Source organism: Petromyzon marinus, chromosome 24, assembly GCF_048934315.1.
Source record: "Petromyzon marinus isolate PM22_M1 ecotype Great Lakes invasive population chromosome 24, UKy_Petmar_22M1.pri1.0, whole genome shotgun sequence".
In the NCBI taxonomy this organism is placed as follows: domain Eukaryota; kingdom Metazoa; phylum Chordata; class Hyperoartia; order Petromyzontiformes; family Petromyzontidae; genus Petromyzon; species Petromyzon marinus.
Window position 1 is genome coordinate 9,041,506 of NC_133690.1, and position 23,157 is coordinate 9,064,662.

Here is a 23,157-nt window from a genome sequence, read left to right on the forward strand (position 1 = left end):
CTTGCCCCAACAGTCCATAATGCAATCCGGTGATAGTTTTCTGTGTGTAGGGAGCGGTGGTGTTGTGGTCGATGAAGGGTGATGTGATCCCAGAAACCTTGGATCTATTCCTGGCTGTACTAATTACCAATGAAAAGTGGACTTTAAAGTTGGCCTGGCCCTCCAATTTGCCTTGGCATACACTTGAGTGTCTTGTGTGGCGTGTCAACATTAGCAATGGGGAGGAAAGGTGGCATGATTTGGTCCTGGCTTTACCAGCTGATTAAGTTGTCTCGCTAGGACTTGCTCCAGGAGCCTGACAAGCGAAATGAGGGGTTTTCTGTCTCTGCTGCATGCTGTAAAGGTCTGAGCAATGTGCATGGGAGTGGGCACATGTGTAGCAGTTAGCTGTACTACGAACCTGGCGACCCGAGTTCGATTCTCGCTCACAGCCAACACCAGTGACGATTATCTGAACCGGTCCAGAGCCTCCTGTAGGTCGACTCAGCCTCAAATTAGTACCTAGTGAGGTGTGTAAACATCGCCACTAGGGAGACAAAGGGTAGACGGGCGTGGTGTCGGTCACCCACCCCCTCGTGTGCCGTGCCGCCAGCCTTCATAGGTGCTCGTTAATAGCACTTGCCCCAACAATCTGTTAAGACTATACAGCACAATGGATCTTTGTCTGTCTCTTTGTTTGTGGTGGGCAGTGGTGGCACAGTGGGTCGTGCATGGCGCTACTAACTCGGTGATCCGAGTTCAATTCCTGCTCACGAGCAATCACAGTGATGAATTTCTCAACCGGTCCTGAGCCACGCTTAGGTGGACTCATCCTTAACCGAGTACCTGATACTGTATGCAAACATCAGCACTGGGGAGATAAAGGTGGCTACCCAACGCCTGGTGTGCCGTGCGGGCCTTAAAAGTTGCTCACTAACAGCACTTGCCCCAAAAGTCTGTTACGGCTATATGGGGGATCTGTATCCTTGTGTGTGGAGGGATTACAAGTATTCTCTGTGTACAGTATTGTAAGAAAAAAAGCATTTGTGCTGACTCATAGAAGCTTTCAGCGCAGTAATTGAATAAATTGGCACCGGCATTGCAACTCTAACTGAGGGCGATTCATGCGGAAAAGTGAGCGTGGAAATTAAAAGGGGCAGGTGCCTTAGTGCACTCCGCTTGGCAATGCCTCTTTGGGACTCGGGAGAGAGGAAGGCACCGATAAGTCGTCGCCAAAACTCAACCCCTCATTCAAAAGCTGCCGAAACACGAGGCCACTTTTTTTAAAGAATCAGTGGCTCGAGACTTGATTCCAGGAGGCCTGATTTCAGGCTGCCCCCGATTTTGTGAATCAGTATTCGGGTTTGATTTTCAATAGCATCGCCAACAGCCTTGCGTGGCTCAGCCAATAGCGTTCAATATTTTATCACGTATTCAATCTGCAGCTAAAAGGCATGACTCGCAATTGAAAGGTTCAAAGTTCAAATCCCAGTTGGGGGTTGACCTCAGTTTATTTGCATTCTAAGGTCAATAAAATAACCACCTGTTAGTATTTTTCCCTTTACCCCCATTATGTCCCAACTCTGCTACCGGCTTCGTGTCAAGCGATAAAGTAATTTCCATTCAGAAGTCTCACAGAGCGAGCAGTTAACCGTGTGATATCACATACCTATTTCAATCTCAGATGCCTTTAATCCTCACTAGGAGTGCCGCATTTCTTACATCAAAGCACAGTGATGTGTGTCACGTGGCAGTCAAGCCAATACATGTATATTCTTTGTTGATAAGTGTAAACCAAATTTAGTCACTTGGTTTTGCCGCAATTATTGACGAATGGGTTGAGACCATCAACTCACTCGACTGAACCTGGTTTAATCACATGATGATTACTGGTTTGCAGGAAGTCAACAGTGCTTTTTCTGCACAGAACTCAACGCATTAATTCCCAACGCAGCATCACAAAAACATGTGTTCTACACGTAAAACAAGTAGCACTAAACAATTATATTGACCAGGTAAAGCCCACTAAGCTAAATAGCTCTTTTTCAGAAATGCCTAGCCACATAAGATGGCTCAACGAAGTGGCTGATCACGTGGAAATGTATAGCAGCCAAATACTCTAAATGCATGTTGATTCTAAACGTGTAGGGGAAAATCCACGCGACCATGAGCAGAACATGCAAACTCAAAACATACAGGTATCAGGGTCAAGATCGAACCCACGACCTCCTGCATAACCAGGACGAGGGAGATGACATCTCACCACCGCGGCATCCCCAAGACAGACACCCACCGTGGTAATGTGGAATTTCCATCACTGGCCCCGAATGGAGATGCGTGAATGGCTAGTGGAGATGTGTGTCACAGGGTCGTTTTTTTGCACAGCAAGGCACTTGATTCTGAATGACCTTCTGCGCGACTGATAAAACGTATTACATCTGCAGTACATTGTGTTCAATGCAGCTTTGGGGATTTTTCTTATTTGGTTCTTTTGGTAAAGTCACGTAGAATGAGAATAAAATAATAAAATAAAACAATAAAATGCATGAATCCTTGCAGTCACGAAAGCTTTAAATCGAAACTTTGGGGATTTTTTTTTATTCGTATTATCATTATTTATACTCAAACAACCCAAGGTGAAGTTGCGTGGTTGAGAATACACATTATCGTTATTTTGGATCGCAGACCAATGTGTAAATGAAACACATTTAAGATGGGCAAAATGAACATGATAAGTCACTACTCTTTACTTAATTAGCAGCATACACAGTTCCAAGAAAAAAAGCACTTTTTATTATTTATTGCAATAAAACTTTACTGAATATCAAGACTAAAAAAAAAGATCACTCACCATATCAGCCTCATCCTGACAAGTTCAGCCTATGTTTAAGCTTGACTTAAAGCTTTCGTGACTGCAGGAATTCATATTATTTGGGTCTTTCGGTAAAGTCACGTAGATAGAAAAATAGTTACATTAATAAAGAAATAACAATATCACGACGTTTCGATCGCAACACAAGCAATCGTCATCAGGTGAATAATTTAGCGGGAGAGCTGCTGAGGCAGGAAAAATATATGGCGGGAGCGCTGCTAAGGCAGGGTGTTATAAAGGTTTGAGATGGGTGTAGCCCAAGGGTCAGTGGGCGGGGCTAGAGATGGGTGTAGCCCAAGGGTCAGTGGGCGGGGCTAGAGATGAAATTTGCATGTAAATGTAAGATTGGAGAAATCTTGACAAACGAAGCTGTGGGGGTGGCCATTGTATTGTGAGAGATTAGCATGTAAATGTAAGAGATTAGCGTGTCAAGGCAGGAGAGATTAGCATGCCAATGTAAGAGAGATTAGCATGTCAATGCAAGAGATTAACATGTCAATATGACAGGAATTAGCATGCTAACGTAAGAGATTAGCATGTCAATATGATATAGATTCGCATGTCAATGTAAGAGATTAGCATGTCATTGTGAGAGAGATCAGCATGTCAATGTAAGAGAGATTAGCATGTCAATGTAAGAGACTAGCATGTCAATGTAAGAGATTAGCATGTCAATGTAAGAGAGATTAGCATGTCAATGCAAGAAATTTGCTTGTACATGCAAGCTCGGAGAGAGCCCGGAAAGAGCCACCACGACATCGAGGAAAGCGAAAAACGGTGGCTGTGTTAGTGAATGTAACTCAGAGAGTCGAAAATAGCCGCTAACATAGGCAGGTAGGAAGGGAACATCACAGCCAGTTATGACCTAAACTGGTTAATAACGCCCTTCCAATGATTGTTCAGTTTGTACCCATCTTCTCGGTTGAAATTGTGTATGTGTTTATATATCTGGATGTCTGCATCAACGAATCTTTGCTGATAGCCAGTGGGTTTGCAGAGTATCTTCATCTTGGCAAAATAAATTTTGTGTGTGCCCACAGCATTAAAACAATGATCAGCCACGGACGAGGTATTCGTCCTACCATGTTTCAGATCTGCCTTACAGTATGTTCACAAACGCGGTCCGAGACATGTTGCTTAGTTTTCCCAATGTAACTACTGCCGCAGATACGGCTTATTTTGTCAACGCGGGGGTATTGCATTTCAGGGATCACATCCTTCACAGATGGGATCAAATCACGAATTTTATGTACTGTGTAGAATCGCACCTGGATCCTGTGTTTGCTCATGATTCTGGAAATATTTTTGGTGACCCCTGCTATGTATGGCAAGGTTATGTTTTTATTGGGTCCTCAGATGGTTCTTTTCCAATGGTTGGGGTGATAGCTTTACGGATTGTGTAGTCTGAATATCCATTCATCTTGAGAGCTTGGTGTACGTGTTTCAGTTCACTGGCTAGGTGGTGATGGTCGGAAATACATCAAACTCTATGGTGTAGAGTTTTCATGAGGGAATTCCTCTGGGATGGATGGTGGTGAGAGTCAGGTTTTAGGTAGGAATCCGTATGGATGGCTTTCCTGTAGACAGAGTGTCCTATTGAGCCATCAGGTCTCTTTTCGATTCAAACATCCAAGAATGTTAACTTGCCATCCTTTTCCACCTCCATGGTGAATTTAATGGCTGGGTGTATGGAATTGATGTGGTTGAAGAATTGGTCCAGAGCTGGTAGGTCATGTGGCCAGATGACGAACGTATCATCTCCGTACCTCTTCCACAAGTAAGGGCGTAGGGTGGATGCCTGGATGGCATCTGTCTCAAGTTTCTCCATGAAAACATTGGCTACAACTGGGGATACAGGAATAACCCATTGGGGTCCCTTCAACTTGTTTGTAGAATGTTCCATTCCAGGTGAAGTAAGTGTTGGTGAGGCAGTGTCTAACCAGGGCCGGTACATCAGCATTCAGTCCTTGTTGGACCAAATCTTCAATGATTACAATGGTGTCAGGCACAGGAACTTTGGTAAACAAAGATACCACATCTAAATTGACAAGCAAATCACCTGGAGAGAGTGAGATGTCCTTAATTGAAGATATCAAGTGAGCTGAGTTAAGTACAGCTGAGGTGGTCTTACATGTGAATGGTTGAAAGGTCTCAGACAGAAATCGGGCCAGTTTGTAGGTGCGTGAGTGAATGGTGGAGATGATAGGACGGAGTAGTGTACCTTCTTTATGGATTTTTGGTAAGCCATACAATCTAGGTGGTCTAGCAGCAGAGGGTTTTAAGGAAAACCGCTTGGTTGGTTCGATTAAAGATGTTGAATCAGTGATGATGTTGTTTTTTGTAAACAGGCAGTTGGTAGGATCCCTTTTGATTTTGGTATAGCTGCCATCATTAAGTAGGTCCTGAATTTTGTTAATGTATGTGGTTTTGTCCATGATGACAGTGGCATTGCCCTTGTCGGCTGAGAGGATGACTATGTAATCTCTCTTTTTTAGTTGAGAAAGCTCAAGGCGCTCATCCTTGCAGGATGTTGCTAATATGTGTCTTAGCGTTTTTGAGAATTGCAGCGATTTCCGATCTTTCCACGTCTGCAGGAATGTGTCCCAACCCCTTAAGGGCTACATCGACCTGGGGAATGATATCATCAACTGGGATGTGTTTAGGGGTGACTGCGAAATTCAACCCTTTAGCTAGAATCTTGTCACCATTTAACTTTTTAATATATGGATCTGGCTTCTTCTTGGAAAGGAGGTTGAACTTGGAGATCAGGTTATCTTTGCATTTAGCTGACATTGAGGCGGCTGAAGGGGCTGTCATGATATCTACATGGTCCCAATCAGATGTAGACATTTTTCTGTCAATGTTAAGTGTGATTGCAAGAGGGTCTTGTCTAAATTGTCTAGTTCAACTCGGAGCAGTCTTATTCTCTCTGAGATCAGGGCTATTTAATCTCTAGCCCCACCCACTGACCCTTGGGCTACGCTACGGGCTGTGATGTTCCCATCCTACCTGCCTATGTTAGCGGTTATTTTCGACTCTCTGAGTTACATTCACTAACACAGCCACCGTTGTTCGCTTTCCTCAATGTGGCGGTGGTTCTTTCCGAGCTCTCTCCGATCTTACATTTACAAGCGATTAAATGTCTTACATTGACATGCTAATCTCTCACAATACAATGGCCACCCCACAGCTTCGTTTTGTCAAGGTTTCTCCGATCTTACCTTTACATGCAAATTTCATCTCTAGCCCCGCCCACTGACCCTTGGGCTACACCCATCTCAAACCTTTATAACACCCTGCCTTAGCAACGCTCCCGCCATAAATTTTCCTGCCTCAGCAGCTCTCCCGCTATATTTATCACCTGATGACGATTGCTTGTGTTGCGATCGAAACATCGTGATATTGTTACATTTTATTATTTTTATTATTTTTCTATCTACGTGGCTTTAGTGAAAGATCCAAAGAATATGTTTAAGCTGATCAGCCTAACTCTATGCCTATCGGTAGAAGCCTAATCCTACCAATATAAACCTAAACATTAACCAAACATAGTTGAAATAATTACAGCCATAACCCTATCTGCCTAATTCTAACCCAGCAGCCTAACGCTTCTCCTATCTATCTAATTCTAACCCCATCAACTCAATAATAGCACTATTAGCCTAACTTCATCAGCTCAAATTAAACTCTATCGACGTAACCCTCACTTAATCAGATTAATCCAACCAGTCTCTCGCTACCAGATGAACCCCAAACATATTATCTCATCCCAACCTCAGTCAGTCTAACCTTGGGCACCCAACAGTCCTGACCCTGCCACACTACCTTAGTATACACCGTGGGTCTACGTAGAGCAGCCTGCTTTGGGCCCAATGGGATTTTGGCCCAACCAGCAATGTAGAAGCTTGTTGACACTTGGTGTTCTGTCGTCGCACGCCAGAGTTCGCCCCCCAGCTGCAGTTCTCTGGCCATGGGATAGCGAAGTTAAAAGCCAACCTCCCCTGCGGACACGGCCCTAGCCCCCGCACGACCGTCACCCAGACCGTCAAATGCCACTGACATGTGGGAACCGACCTTGCGAGTGACAATCCACCGAAAGTCACCGCAGCCGGGGTTGCTTCAGGAGGAGCGCTCGGTAAACGAACAAAAAATTCCGGGTGTGGAATTATCGGTCGTGCATTTGTAGGCGCATTGGTGATGAGGCTGCTTGAGTTTGACTACTTGGGGAATTTTTGCACCGAATTTACGAGAATCCTGAACGTGATCTGGTGTGACTTTAAGCAACTTGCGACAACCCACAGTTCCTAAATATACTACCAGTGAAGGTATTGCTCTCTTGGTGATCATAAAGTAATCGTTATTATTATTATAGTAGTAGTAGAAGTGGTATTCATGTGCAGCCTTTTTTATTGACACATCTTTTGCACTGATCAACTCCCCACTTCTTTTTGCACGATCATGAACCTAGAAAAGTTTTATCTTGAAATTATATATATATGAAAAAACAACTACACGTGTCAGTTATTGTTAGTTTTGCATGTCGTAAGTAGAGCCCAATGGCTGCTGCGTGATATAAACCTTGTGTTTGTAGATTGTGCGTGGATGAAGGAGACTCGAACAACGCATATGTGATACGACCAAAATTATAAATAACTAGCCTTTTGCCTGTCCAAGGATGGGTGTATTGCAGTAAATCTGAAACTTGCAAGCGAAAATCAGACCGCGACGTGATATATTCATTGCATCCATTCGTGTGCAATTTGTAAGGGCGCGGTGACACAGACTTATTTCATTTAAAGGTTATAATCCCTTGTTCATCATGACGTCTTTTTTACTTCTATGTCTCAACAACAGCGTGATGGAGATCGCGTGACGTGAGGGTTCTGCCTGTGTAGTGAGGGTTGTGAGTTGACGCCTCGCCCCCCCATGTGGAGCGACGTCAGCCGCTAATTATTATTATTATGAATGGGGGGGGGGGGGGGGGTCCATTTGGAGGATGTCACCTTATAATGATTATTAATGAGGGGGGCTGTTCGATGTGGAGTGACATCATCTGCTCATGATTATTAATGATGGGGGACGGTGCTCCATTTGGAGTGACGTCACCTACTCATGATTATTAATGAGGGGGAGGGTGCTCCATGTGGCGTGACGTCACCTGCTCATGATTATGAATGAGGGGGTGGGGGTCCATGTGGAGGACGTAACCTGTTCATGATTATTAATCAGGGGGGCTGGTCTACGTGGAGTGACGTCACGAGCGTTGCACACAGACATTTTGGCTCATTATAGTAGGTAATAATGGGGGCGTGTCCATTTGGAGGACGGCACCTGCTCATGAATATTAATGAGGGGGGCTGCTCGATGTAGAGCGATGTCACGAGCATCAAGGACAGACATTCCTGTGTGATTATAGTAGGTATTATCACGTAAGTATCTCGCCGCACCGGATAAACTAAACATAATCGGTAAGTGTGGTGATATTCTGGGTGGCCACAGTGATAGATGATAAGACTGGTGTAACCATCAACCGCATCAGAACATCACCAGGTCGATGAGCACATCTTTTTCATTAATGGTAAATTAAAAACAAGTCACAGTGGTGCGATTGTGGCCATGCAACCCAAGCTATGGTCCGTATAGTAAACCACTCTGGTTTGGGCTCCTTCAATGGAAGAGGGAAAGCTCAACTACACTGACTCTCTCCTGAAGCCGCTTTGTCGTAGCCAGCAGACCTCGACATTGGCATCTATCCCCTGAACACATTTCCCATACGCAACAATATGTGCACCTAACCCCATCTCTCCCCCAGCCCTACACTGTGCTCCTCCATCAGCTCAACTATCCAGGCCACCAGACATCTGCCCCTGCCACCCTTCACCTATCCTAATCCATGCCCATTTCACCACTTGACGCACGTGCCCCATACCCCACCGACTCTCATCCACGTTGCACCCATCAGACACCCTCACTCGGCATCACACTCCACCTCATTCTGCCCTACCTACCCCAGCAACATCAGCTGCATTGCCAGCTCCTGTCCCTCCATCCATTCCGTCACCTCCCTCACTGAACGCCGTCGGCTTGCATTTTAAAGCACCCTGGAAAGGGCTAGATGGGGGCCTCCCAATGCCATCAAGGTTGTGGGGGTGGGGAGTTATCCGACCATACTTCACCAAGCTGATAAATGCAGGTGGGTAAAGGTGAGGAGCATACGAAGTAGAATCAAACAAGCACCGTAACAACAATGGATTTGACTCCACTGTCCTCTACATTAATCCAGCAGTGGATAAATCGTGGTTGTTGATTTTTAAAGCCACGTATGTATTAGTGCAGTTGCTGGTGGCTGGTAGGCCTTTGGCCAGTAAATAGGCACTCCCTACACAGTATTCATATTCTTGGTTCTTTCAGTAAAGTCACGAAGATAGAAAATAAAATAAAAATAAGAAAATTTAATATAAACTAAATAAAATAATAAGAAAAGCAAAAAAACCCACGACGTTTCGATCACAACACAAGCAGTCTTCATCAGTGTTTATGAATTGCCTTTGACCTAAGAAAGGTTGCTCTATCACCAATCATGCTTATAATTCCCAATACGGCCAACATGCCATGCAATCCATAATAAAGGTTTTTCATCATCGTTTTTTTTTTCTTTCAAAATTGGTCCCTCGCTGTACGTGTTAAAATGCCGTGGAAGGGCCCCTCCTTAGAATGAGCCTCGATGCTTTCCAAGTCAAGGTGGCTCGCTGTTCAAAACGAGCACTCGGGTAGAGCTCATCTGCATCGGTGGCCTCCAGCCAGCAGCGGGGATTGTCTTACTTTCAAGGTGGATTCCAGCAGATTAAAATGAAGAAATACAGTGTTACAGTGGCCTACTACGCTCGCAATGAAAAGCCTTCCCGATAATTACGAGCTTTTCTTAAAAAAAGGGCAATGCAACAAATTAATGAGGAAGCTCTGGACAGAACAGACACTGCACCCAAGTGAACATGTGACCAGGCTGCATGGTGACCAGCTGAGCAGGATGGCGATGGAGGGAAAAGTCGAAGGTTCTCGGGCAAAAGAAAACACAATCTGACTCGATGTTGAATGTCAAACGCTGGCAATGGGAAGCTCGTGATGAAAGATGCAGCGATGGACAGAGACAAGTGGAGAGACCACTGCCAGGAGATAAGGGTGAAGGAATCTCCACGCCCTCACGGCCCGAAAGCTAAACCGGAAGAATGAGGCGTTACAGACTTGTCGTTGCCCGTATCAAAAAAAATGCGACGTTGAAAACATCAACGTTATAATTCTACGAACAACAGACAAACAGAAAAAAATATATCAATTGTATATGTGCTGCATCAACACCGTCGTTAACCCTCGACCCAAACACTCACGACGATCTGAACCCCGACCTTGAACCGTATTGGAACAAAGACGAGGCAATTAGTGCCAGTGTGTAAACATTGAATGGGTTCTCCGGTTTTGGAGCAAAAAGCTTAATGTGGCCAATGTGGTACGGTAAGAGCATTTGGTTGTTAAAAGCCAAACAACTCTAATTATCAGACCATTATCCCGGCTGGAAGAACTGGTGTATGAATAAAGCCCGTTATTCACGGGAGAGAAGGCGTCACTCAGCGCACACCCAGCAAACACAAGTACGACCCCACGCGGGCAGACGTCACTCCGCTAGCCGGACACATGTCTGACTTGCGGCTCAAATACTCCGGCTGATACTCGTCGTTGCATCAACATGCATCTGCCATGTGGCAGATGCACATTTAATGTATAATTTACAGAATTTCTTAATCCCGTGCTGGATAATTCAATAAAACAGGATTGGCTACGCATGGTGCCAACGAAGTTCAACATACATACATTCTTACAGTGGTCGTTCTGTAGAGAAACTGGTCACCAATATAGGAATGTTGAATTTCACAACTGGCTCATGACTGCTAGAGGGGATAAGCTCTACCCAATGCTCGTTTGAGTTTGGAGACTTTGACTTTTTGTCGAGTGCAACAACGAAAATATAATCCATGAACTAATTTATCAAAATTATCAAAACTTTTGACTGCCCCACATGCACTCTACATGTGTATTCCTATATGGCTCGTAATAATAATAGTTTATAGAGTTAAATATATAACCATGTGCAGCACGTATGAGAGAGTAGACTTGTTTGTTTTTCCATTTTCCAACGAATCCCGAAGGAAGGCCCTGCCACCTTCCTGCGTAAGAGAGCAGCGTATTCATCTAGATTCTGGGAAGTGCCTTTTGGTCTACGTGGACATTTTTCCGACAGCAAGAGAGAGAGAGCAATGGAAGGGAAAAATGGAAGTGAAAAAAAAACCCGCTCCATTCGGTAACACAGACAATGTCTCCCGCTTGGGGATTTGAATCCCAGGGTCTCGGATGACAAAGCAGTTTACGCGAAAACACTCCAACAAGAAATGTGCGTCGTACAATTCATCACGACGAGACGCCAACTGGCGAAATAACGCAATGCCATGGCGGAAAAAAATCATTAAACGTGCTACAAGCACTATTTGCCAAATTTGGTCCAAATGTGCCAAGTTTGAGTATTTACCCGCAAATTATTCAATGAATGTTCTCTCTACGTGTAGCAGTCATCGCCCCCTATTGCTAAAAAACGTGTCAGGAACCCTTCTGAAAATGTGCCATGAGCGGTAAACAACCATCATACTTATAACAAGTACAATATAAAAAAAAATTGTTGAGTTGCTAGTAAACGCAGAGACCTTCACAGGTGCGTCGTCACATTCGGCTCATTCCACAATGTGACATGTGGCTCTTCTGTTCGTGGAGGGGCAGAGAGGTAGTGTAAGGGGGGAGCAACGCTCTACTCTGTGTGGATGCACAGGGGTGGGAGCAGTCGCATCATGGTTAGTGCACTGCGCCAGGAACCCGGCAATCTGCGTTTAATTCCCCAGCGACGGCTAACATCAGTCGTGGGTGAAGTCTGAGCTGGTCCTGGGCACCCTCCCGCTTGACCTATCTGCACTGACCGGCGTAGTGAGGTATACACGCCAAAGCCCCCTTGTCCAGTATGGTGTAGGGAAGGGCTTCGGCCAGTAGTGGATTAACAAATGACTTGAAATTGTTTGTTAAATATGTACATATCATTTCCTGCAGTTCATTCCCATTGGACGCTATAATGACTACGACGTCAGCAAATCTGGGATGGTTAATGTTTCACCATTAATATTTATACGCTGCGATGATGAATATGTACTTAAGGAAGCGCTGTAATAACACAGATTTTTAAAAATGCAAGAAAAGTGCATTTTGCTCGCAAATGAGCAATTCCCATGAGTGATTCCAAAAGTTGTCTCAGAGCACTGTGCGTTTAACAGTTGTAAGTCAGCTGATACCGATGTGCCCTATATTGAACCCAGTTACGAGTGTTTTGGGTGCATGTCTTTAAATCCAGATCGCGTGAATAATGCAGAAAAATTGCCTGATTAGAGCACCCATCTTGCAAGGCAACACAGTGCATGCAGGAGGCAGAACAGCAAGTAGATGTCTGGCAGGAATAATGATTGTGGGCTCCTCGAGTTTGTAGCCCTTCCCCCGCACCTCCGATTAGCACGGTTGACGATGTACGGCGCAAAGGAAGTCCAGCAGACATACGTACAATACTGAAGCAGCAGGAATCGGCAAAGCATACCAAAGCAGGGCCGCACTAAATAACACAACTGGCATGTTAGAACACTTGATTCTACTACTACCACTATACCACTTCACTGCTCAGCCCATTATCCCCACAGGATCGCTAAAATTGTACCACTTAGTAGGAAATCAATAGCAGCTGCCCTACAGGCTGCTCACCGCCACTCAAATGCATATATTGTTTTTCACCACTGACTTTCGACCGCTCATCGAGACGGGCGCAGCCTAAATGCTTGTTCCAGCGTTGCGATGCATCGACGTCTGGCACTTAGCACGAAGCCGCTGTTGCTGTTTCTCCCAAATCCCCTGAGCGCAAATACGCTTGGGTGACGGCCACAACTCTCGCCACGTTGTTGTTGTTGTTTGCTTCTTCTTCTCCTCCTCAATGTGGGAAAAACAATTCCTTCGAAAAAGCTTGCCGTTTCGGATTATGTCGGCGGGGGCCTACGTTGACTTGCGTACTGTCAAATGACTGAAACCAAGCTCGCAAAATCATGCCGCCGACACTGAACAGATGGTCAGTGTTGAGAGAAACTCGCCCAGGAATCTCGAGAACGTCCGTAATGTTTGTCCCCACTTTCGACGATGAAATGAATAATTTTTCGCCGGGAGTGTAATGTGTGTGTGTGTGCGTGCGTGCACGTGAAAACAAATATTTGCAGTGATTTTATTTGGACTGTCGACGAGTATTTATATTCACGAGACAGATTTGCAGTTTGACTCAACGCTTGCTGTCGCCGTCCTTAATATTCTGAAATAACGGCGTGGAAAACACTCGCAACCAATTCATTTTTTTTCCGTGCTATGTAGAAGAAAGGCCATTGCAAGGGTAACACAGTACATGCAGGATACAGCACGGCAAGTTGGTGTCTGACATTAAGTACGATTGTTGGCTTCTGGAGTTTGTTGTCCTTCCCCCGTACCTCCGATTTGCACGGTTGGCTACGTACGGTGCGAAAGAAGTTCAACATACATACGTCAACCAGCTCGGAACATCACGCCATCATTAACCATCATCAACTATCTCATACAATCAGCTATTACCATCCTTCCGCCGTACCTCCGATTAGCATGGTCGGCGACGTAGGGTGCGTAAGAAGTTCAACAGACATACAGGACGTACAAAGCTTAAGCAACAGGAATCGGCAAAACATACCAAAGCAGGACCCTGCTGAATCAGATAACTGCGATCCACTGAAGGCTCTAACCCAAGGCGTGTCAGAGCACTTGATTCTCTCTGCCGCTACTATACCATTGCCCTGCTCAGCCCATCATCCTCATAGGGTCGCTAAAACAATTGTACCACTTAGTCGGGAGTCGATGGCAGCTGTCCGACAGACTGCTCACCACCACTCGAATGCGTACATTCTCTAACCACTGACGAAAATCCATTGCCCACAGCGCCCGCCCTCCCTCAACCCCCCCCCTTGTGCACGTTTGTCCTTTGAAGGCCGCATGGCCGTTGGTGACGGCGGCGTGGAGTTTTGGATTTTTTGTGTCTTTGTCGCCACCAAATTTCAGGTCGGCTTTTGAACGCACCGACGCAATCCGATGTGACGGTCGGCTTGTTTGAGGTTAAAAGGAGTGAGCGCACACGTGCGTTGTGGAGAGCGAAGGGCAATGCATTGTCTGCTTGAAATTGTGCTCACAACGGGAGCACACAAAACGGGCGGGTGTTTGGAAAATCTGAAAGCGGGTTACGTTTTCATGTATAAATCAGTGTGTGTGCCTGATAATAATAATATGGGGACCTGTCGTCTATTGATTAGCGCACTGCGCTACTAACCTGGCGACCCGAGTTCGATTCCCGCTCACGACCAATAATTGTGGCGAATAGCGAAACCGGTCCCTGGGCCTCATCATCTACGTCGATTCAGTTATAAGTACTGCACCTGGTGAGGTGGGTAAACATCAGCAATGGGGAGACAAAGGGGGCCGGGCATGGTGATCGCCACCTACCCCGCTTGTGCACCGCGCCAGCCTTAATAGGTGCTCGCTAACCGCACTTGCCCCAACAGCCTGATAAACTCTAGATGGGGGTCTTTGTCTTTGTGTGTGAGTAATGGTCAAGGTGGCTCCTTCACTGAGCTATAATGCCACTGACACATGTTAAGCAACGGCTTAACATGTGCCATTCCGTGAAATATCAACAATAGCCCTGCTTCAGAGCAAGATACTTCTTAACCACCGGTCTTCTACACATTTTCCCGATTGTTAGATAGTGTTAACGATCAATGTGGTGATTTATTTGTTACGATTATGTGCACTTGTATAATGCTGCCAACACAGTTCCTTTAATGTATTGTTACGTCGCAGAGACCCCGGGGTGGATTCTTCACAACGCCAACGGCAACTATATCTGAGCCTGCCCTGGATCCCCTTAATATAAGCAGCTTTAAAAGTACTGGGATCTGTGCTGTGGTCAATATTATGACCAACGAGGCCGCGAATGTGACTGCTTGACAACCCCACCATATGCTGTTTTAAATTAGGGGCCGTCCATAAATGACGTCACGCACCTAGGGGGGGTGGGGGGGGGGATCAGACATTTGTGACGAGGGGGGGGGGTTTGAGAAATGTGACGTCACATCAAAATGCGCAACTTTAAATAAATATAAACACGTTCTACTTAATTAAATAGACGTTTTAATAAATGTTTTCTCCTATAACATCAGAGTGCAGCGCCACATTAAATACGCACTACAATGACAATAGTTTAAAGCGATTTGAAGCAAGTTTTATTATTTTGGGTGCGGGGGCGGCAGAGCTTTGTGACGTCATATTTGAGGGGGGGGGGTCTGACTTTTTGTGACGCCGTGTGACGAGGCGGGGGGGGGGGGGATAAAAATCGTGACGTCATTTATGGACGGCCCCTTAATAAAAGTTCGAAATTGCATGGCTGAACCGTGTCCTCTTTTTACCATATATACAATCACCGCATGCTATTTTCCTTTTGCTGATGTATAGATCTCATTAAAGAGTGCGCGATGGTGTACTCTTGCGTCGCTCGCTCGCTCACTCACACAAACAATGGCAGCCGAAAACACATCCAACATAAAACATCGAGGGACTGGGTAAATCAGCAGTCCAAGTTATTTGTCGGGGTGCTTTCACATCTTCCAGAAGGAAGGCACCGTGGCGGCAAGCGGCTCGGGAACAGACCGTCTCAGCATCGCGGTGATGAATCGCACGCGCGCGTTTTCATTGCGTTCAATAAAAGCGAGTGCATTATCAGGCGTGTTGCAGTACGAACGGCACGGAAGAGCAGGGTGGCCAAAAACGAGCTATTGGATGTCATCGGCAAGGTGGTATACGGTGTTGACAGGCGTGGCTTTGTACCCATGGCACTGTTGTGTCGGGTCAGAACCTGTGCCGTGAATAAAATGCCAGTGGGCGTCGTGCACCCTCCTCCACCTGATGACACGGTCAAATAACTCACGCTGTTACGTGAACGGACGTGACGTTTTTTCATGCCCACGTGTTAAATACCCAACAGATTACATTTGTTTAGACACTTTACAGCGCAGTATTCAAATCATCGGTTATAGCTGCAGGTGTATTAGCCGTAAAATACTACCCACCATCCGCTTCACAGCAGACCTTAAACATCCTATGATGCCACACGAAAAAAAGAGGAGGCTATTGTGTGCCAGCGACATGGCTTATTTTTTGGCAAATCTAAAAATGTAACCACAAATTAGACATTTTGACTTGACCGCAGACTACGTCTGTGAAACATTGCGTCTCCATGACAGCCGTGCACTATAAGAACGGTTTCGAACCCCAAAAGTACTAGGTCATTAAAAAAAAGATTTCAATCACCTTTCGGCATTACGTCGTGAGATTAGGAAATCACGTTTTGAATTTCTCACAGCCGAGCCACTCCACCTATTTGTGTTGGACAATGAACCCAGAAGACGACGTCACAAACTACGACCGAAGCTCCTTGATTACACGTCGTACACACAAGAGGTAAACGTGTTTTACACCCTGTAAAGAGTATTTGTCACGCGTCAAAACCAAAACGAATAATCTCATCCAAATGTAATAAACTGAATTAAGCGATTTTTTAATTTACAATAATGGAATTTTTATGAATTCATCGGTGACCAGAGGTCACGACACTCTATCGACCTGAGAACCTGGTTTTGTCACAGGTGTTGCTCAGATTCTCACCCACAATCTCAGTGGTGCCAGCTCAGTGCGCCGACCTGGCACTATTAGGGAAGGTCTCTGAGGGCGAGCCACTTACCTTGTACAGAGTCGTTCCTCAGTTTGATTTCTTCCACGCAGTCTGCAGGAAACCAGCCAACTCGACCTTTCACACTGCCTTCCCAGAATCCTCCTTGGCCAATGCTTAGCACTGTTATGATTGGGTGGAAATGAACGCAAAAACAAGAGAGAAACATAACGTTGGAAGTCAAGCATGGCAATATTTCCTTCCAAATTTGAATATCTGGAAATGCATAGTGTTCAAATAAGACGTTTAAGAAAACTTATAAGTACTTATCTACAACAATAATTGTCAGACTTCTATCCATGCAAAAGTACACGTGGCAAAGAATTCAACACGTTGAGTAGGCATAGTGCAATTGTCATGGGTTAAGTAGAGTATTAATAAATAAAAACAAGTAAAACGCTAATTAATAAAAATGGATAAACACCATAGCTCAGGACACTCCTTATTAAAAGAGGCCTGCCAGTTCAGCTTCCATAGTAAAAAAAAACACCCAATATAATTATTCAACATTAAAACTGCTTGAGATTGTTTTGATTCTTTTTTCACACGTACATAAGTGCCCCGAGCCAGTGGTTAACAATTCCACATTCTTATGGCAGACAGCCGTCTCTATGTTGTTGATTCCCACAGCCCATGAAGGTTGCTGTTGAATTGACTGGGTGATAGTGCTTTTAGTGTTCGATCACTTACTGCGAGGAAAACACACGTGACGAGCTATAAGTAATAATGAATAATAATTTAATGTGTAGCTATGTTGATTCATGGTGGTTGTTTGACCATAATTCACCACATCGGGATTGGGTCAGATGTGATTTTCAAGCTATTAAAAGTGGCTGGAAATTTAATTCAGGTCACCGGGTTCAAAGTGCAGGAACAATGAAGGATGTGTAATTAACATTGTGCCGCAAGTTTTTATTTCGTCTTTTAACTTTGGGTAAGACATGAGCGTAGAGTTTCGATAATAAAAGCACAGGGTCTAAAGCGTGGTGGGGTTTGGGAAGCTAAACGTGAGTGCACAGTTGCATACCACAGCCATGCTTCGAGACATGAGTAGCAAATGCGGCAAACTTTGAAGATCTAATGATAATATCGCAATCAAGCAAATAGAGTAATGAATAGAGGCGCTTAAAACGCAGGCTGCGTGAGAATGCTAACGAGATGGAACGCGAAAAATAACAAAACGTTCCACGTGCATCCGCTCGTAACTGTGAGCAGTGACAAATCCCCGCATCTCAAACTCCAATTCACGCTGCCTTATGGCCTCCTCGGAAATGAGTATGTGAAATGAAATGCCCTTTTGTGCGGAAACCAATGGAGAAATGAATTAATACTGTCAAGATGAAAACATTAAAAGCTCATTTGCGCTCTAAATGCAGCCATTTGTGCTTCACTGACAACAGCCAGGGCTTCGTCAGCATATGGGCAAGAATCAGATTTTTTTTATTTGATATGAACCCAATTACTCACAGTCAATCTTGAAAATGGTGGCACGGTATTTGTTGTTGCTGGGTTTAAAATGTGGGCCGTACAAACGCGTACGGATATGCCGTTGAAAAAGGCACGTGAGTTCATGCATTTTTATTTCTTCAATTTACACACACTGTCCTGAGTGGTGAGTGATAGATGTTAACTACTTCACCACAGTGGTGAAATATTAACTACCTCGCCTGGTATACAGGAGGCCGTGGGTTCAATTTCGACCCTGATGCCTGCTGTATATTTGGAGTTTGCGTGATCGACCCATAGTCGTGTGGATTTTCTCTGGATCCCCTGGTTTTTCCATCCACATTCAGAATCAACATGCGTTTAGAGTGTTTGGCTACTATAAATGTCCACGTGATAATAATCCACTTCGTTGAGCTATCACGTGGCCAGGTCGCTTTCTAAAAAAGAGCTATATAGCTCAGTGGGCCTTACCTGGTAAAATAAAAATAGTTTTTAGTTTGGTAAAATAGTCAAGAGATCACCATAACTAAAATGGTGTGGGGAGGCCTTCATCCATTGGTAGATTGGGAAAGGCCATTTTTTAAAATTCATGTTTTTACATTTTTGTATATCCTCGATCTCTTTAGTTGAATAACAAATAAGTCGGAGTTATTTCACGGATGTATTAATTTTATTTAGATTTTTTTTTTAATTGTTGAAATATATTAATTTTAATGCAATAATTTGATTATAACTTAGTTTTGGCATCACAGTACTTGTTAGATTTGTTGAGACTACATACACTGTTTTTGATTTTAAAACATATGTGCCAAGACATCCCTATATTGTTGGAAATCAAACATATGTCAAACCAATAAGGCAATAAATATTATGCCAAATAATTATATTTTCTTTTTTCAAATATACTTTTCTTACCTAAACAGAAAAACCCAGTAAAATGCTGTCTCCCTTCTCCATTGAGCTAAATCCAGTTGTGGAATTGCCACATTTATATGACATGAGTCAGATTCTCCACAGGACAACCATTGTAAATGTCTCACAGCACAGAACTCAATGTAATGGCTCAACTTACAAACCTTCAGATTATGCACAGCCCCACAAGGCCACGTAGATTTTTAGTTCTTTCACCACCACCATCATCATCAGCCATGGTCAATCCACTGCTGAAGGCCACCCCATGCCACCATCATCATCAGCCATGGTCAATCCACTGCTGAAGGCCACCCGAAGCCACCATCATCAGCCATGGTCAATCCACTGCTGGATGAAGGCCTCCCCAAGGTGCCACTGTTCCTCTTGGTGCTGCGACATAACGATCTACCTAGGCACCTGCTTAACGAGCCGAATTGTACCGCTCTCTCTCAGTAGACGTCCTCTCGGACGCGTTCCACCTTGGCCACAACTCCCCTCACTATTCTCGTTCACCGTCCATTCTTGCAAATTGTCCTAATTCACTTTTGCGTATCCATCCTGTAGCCGGGTGATGCGGATGTTCATCTGACGATGGTTTCCCAATGCTTTCCACGGCTCGCGCTCTCTCTCTCTCGTTGTAAAATCTCGAGAGGGCAATGCTGCGAAGTTCGCACTCAAGAATAATACAGCATCTCTAGCCAACATCACTGTGTAGTACACAGGGATGTCACACCTCTTATGTAAGCAAGACCTCTTTCACACCAGCCAGTACTACACATGAAAGTGATATCGCAGGCTGCGGTTCCTCGCAATCCAACACGCTACATCTTTCCGAGATCACCAATTTACTCTCCATTGAAATACAAATTAGCTAGTTCCATGCTGCACGCGCCAGATGATTGCTAAACACGCACCACATGACACGCTAAGCTATTAACGCTGTCTGCGTCAAAAGGAAAGTGTGTACACACACGTGTAACGTGTATAAAGATAAATATCCCCCGTATAGCCTTAACATACTGTTGGGGCAAGTGTTGTTAGGGTGGGTGGCCAGCACCGCGCCCGACCGCCTTTGTCTCCCGAGTGGCGATGTTTACACATCGCACCAGGTCCTCATTTGAGGCTGAGTCGACCTAGGGGAGGCCCAGGACCGGTTCAGATAATCATCACTTGTGTTGGCCGTGAGCAGGAATCGAACTCGGGAAGCCGGGTTCGTGGCGCAGCTCACACACACACGCTGTGATCTCGAGAATAATTTGAATCGCCTCTATTAACGCCGTCGGCGTCAGTTTCCAAGAGGGCAATCATTGGACACGTGGCGCGCGGAAAGACGCAGCGTGGTGGTCCGCGAGGACTGGAGTATGAGAAACGAACGCCGCGATATTGCAACGCGTTTTTGTTGTTGTTGCCGTTGCTCTCTGTCCAAACTTATATATTTACGTAGATAATTATTTCGCCCCACCGTCCCTCCCCGGGGTGGCGACGACGAGGTTATTTTAGGTCCGTCGGTCATTTGCCAGCTTGTCAACGATTGACGCAATTCCTCCTCGATGGCTCCTGCGCAGCGGCATCAGGTGGAGATGACTCGACAGAGATTGTTGCTGATGCTGGGGCGTTGTTAGCACGCGGAGAGACCGAGACGCTCTGCGAGTTCATTCTGATCAGATGCCGAGTCCCACAATGTACTGTTGTGTGCAGGGAGACTTCGTTCATCGGCAGAATAAAATTGCATTTAAAAAAAAAATGTTTCACCAGATATAAGGCTCACCGAGCTATATAGCCGTTTTGCAGAAGCGACCTGGCCACAAATGATAGCTCAACGAAGTGGCTTATCACGTGGAAATTTATAGCAGCAGCCAAATAATATGAGCGCATGCTGATTATAAATGTGGAGGGAAAAAAAACGGAGGACCCAGAGAAAAATCCACGCGACAATGGGGATGACACTAACTCCAAACATACAGCAGACGTCGAGGTCGAACCCACGACCTCCTGTATACCAGGCAAGGTAGTTAAGATCTTGCTACCATGGCGCCCACAATGATTTGTGCCACTCATTGCAAGATTATTGCGAGAAAAACCTTTCCATTTTGTGCACCATTAGGGTTCTGAAAAAGTCTAAACTTTAATTCTTCAATTCGGGGCAAATGTCCCGTAAATTACAATATGGATGTCAGGTTCACTTTGCAATATTTAACTTAACATTTTCCAAAATATTTGGTCACATTGTAACCTTGCAGACGCTGCAGGGTTTCAGTCATTCACGGCGTAGTGTGTTACCAATTGTTTTCTTGGTGACAATGGTCCCAGCTGCCTTGAGATCATTGACAAGATCCTCCTGTGTAGTTCTGGGCTGATTCCTCACCGTTCTCATGATCATTGCAACTCCACGAGGTGAGATCGTGCGCACATGCTGCATGGATTGTTGCATCGCAGGATTGAGAAATGTGGTGGGGAGACCTTCATCCAGCAGTGGATTGACCATGGTTGATTATGGTGGTGGCATGGGGAGGGCTTCATCCAGCAGTGGATTGACCATGGCTGATCATAGTGATGATGATAATGTGCTATTTGTATCACTTGATGGCCATATTTCTGTAGTTCTATTCAATTTGGTAGGGTAGAGAGGTTAAATGTAGTGTTGAAAGAAGGATTTTGCAAGCAATTTCAATATCTGTGTTACTATGTGGATCAGATTGCTGTACCATAACAAAACGGATAGAAAAGCAACTTCTGCCTATGAATTGTAACTGCATGTGGAGGAAAGCAATGCATTTCATAACAGGGTAGGATGAGCAACTTGGAAATTTGAAATGGAACACAGCACAAGAGCACTGCAGATGTAATCAGGGAGGTGTTTTGAGGCTAACACCTGCTGTATATTTGAAGTTTGCATGTTCTCCCTGTGGTCGTGTGGCTTTTTCTCCAGGTCCTCCGGTTCATCCTTCCACATTTAGAAACACGCGGTTAGAGCATTGGCTGATTTAAATTACACGTGATGAGGCACTTTATTTGTGGCCAGGTCGATTCTGAAAAAAAGAGCTATATAGCTCAGTGGGCCTTACCTGGTAAAATACAAAATATATATATATATTTTTTTATAGTTGTCATTTACATGTACCGCGTGGAAGTGGGCAGGTTATCAAGATGCCCATTGGAATGGCAACCAGAGGCTGGTGACCAGAGGTAAGAGCTAAAGCGAGACGGTGCTGGGACATTGTTGGGGCTGACCTTGATGGTGAGGCGCATTGCTGTGGGATGTGGAAGAAGGAAGCAATCGTGAGGTGTGGTGGCACTGGGCATAAGCACGCTCCCCACCACCTACCACCCCCATGGGCGGTAGTGTCCCACCAATTAATGTACCCACTGATATATTATGAATAAACAAATGTACCCATTTGTACATTTATTTATATGTACCCACTGGTGCATTTGTTTCCAAAAAAGGTCGCTGCATCTTGCACTTTCAGATGCACTTCTGCGGACGTCTGTAACGCTCTTCCTTCCGATATCTGGAAGCCACTGGAGCTATGCACTTTTAATCATCTAGATTGAAAACTCATTTCTTTGGAACTGCTTTTTATGTTTAGTTTGTTGTCCTTCCCCCGCACCTCCGATTTGCACGGTTGGCTACATACGGCGACGAAAGAAGTTCAAAGTACGGTGAGGGAAAAAGTATTTGATCCCCTGCTGATTTTGTACGTTTGCCCACTGACAAAGAAATGATCAGTCTATAATTTTAATGGTAGGTTTATTTGAACAGTGAGAGACAGAATAACAACAAAAAAATCCAGAAAAACGCATGTCAAAAAATGTATAAATTGATTTGCATTTTAATCAGGGAAATAAGTATTTGACCCCTCTGTAAAACATGACTTAGTACTTGGTGGCAAAACCCTTGTTGGCAATCACATAGGTCAGAAGTTTCTTGTAGTTGGCCACCAGGTTTTCACACATCTCAGGAGGGATTTTGTTCCACTCCTCTTTGCAGATTTTCTCCAAGTCATTAAGGTTTCGAGGCTGACGT

The 23,157-nt window shown here is 44.8% G+C and overlaps 1 protein-coding gene across 6 annotated transcripts in view; it reads right to left on the reverse strand.

Annotated features, from left to right (window-relative positions):
• The window catches only part of LOC116945424 (SH3 and multiple ankyrin repeat domains protein 2-like), a 661,289-nt gene that overhangs the window by 258,008 nt on the left and 380,124 nt on the right, over window positions 1-23,157 (reverse strand). For all 6 annotated transcript variants that reach the window (XM_032959740.2, XM_032959739.2, XM_032959738.2 and 3 more), the window contains exon 13: window positions 16,785-16,895. In XM_032959740.2, the coding sequence (XP_032815631.2) occupies window positions 16,785-16,895 (111 nt within the window). The remainder of the gene's footprint in view (window positions 1-16,784; window positions 16,896-23,157) is intronic.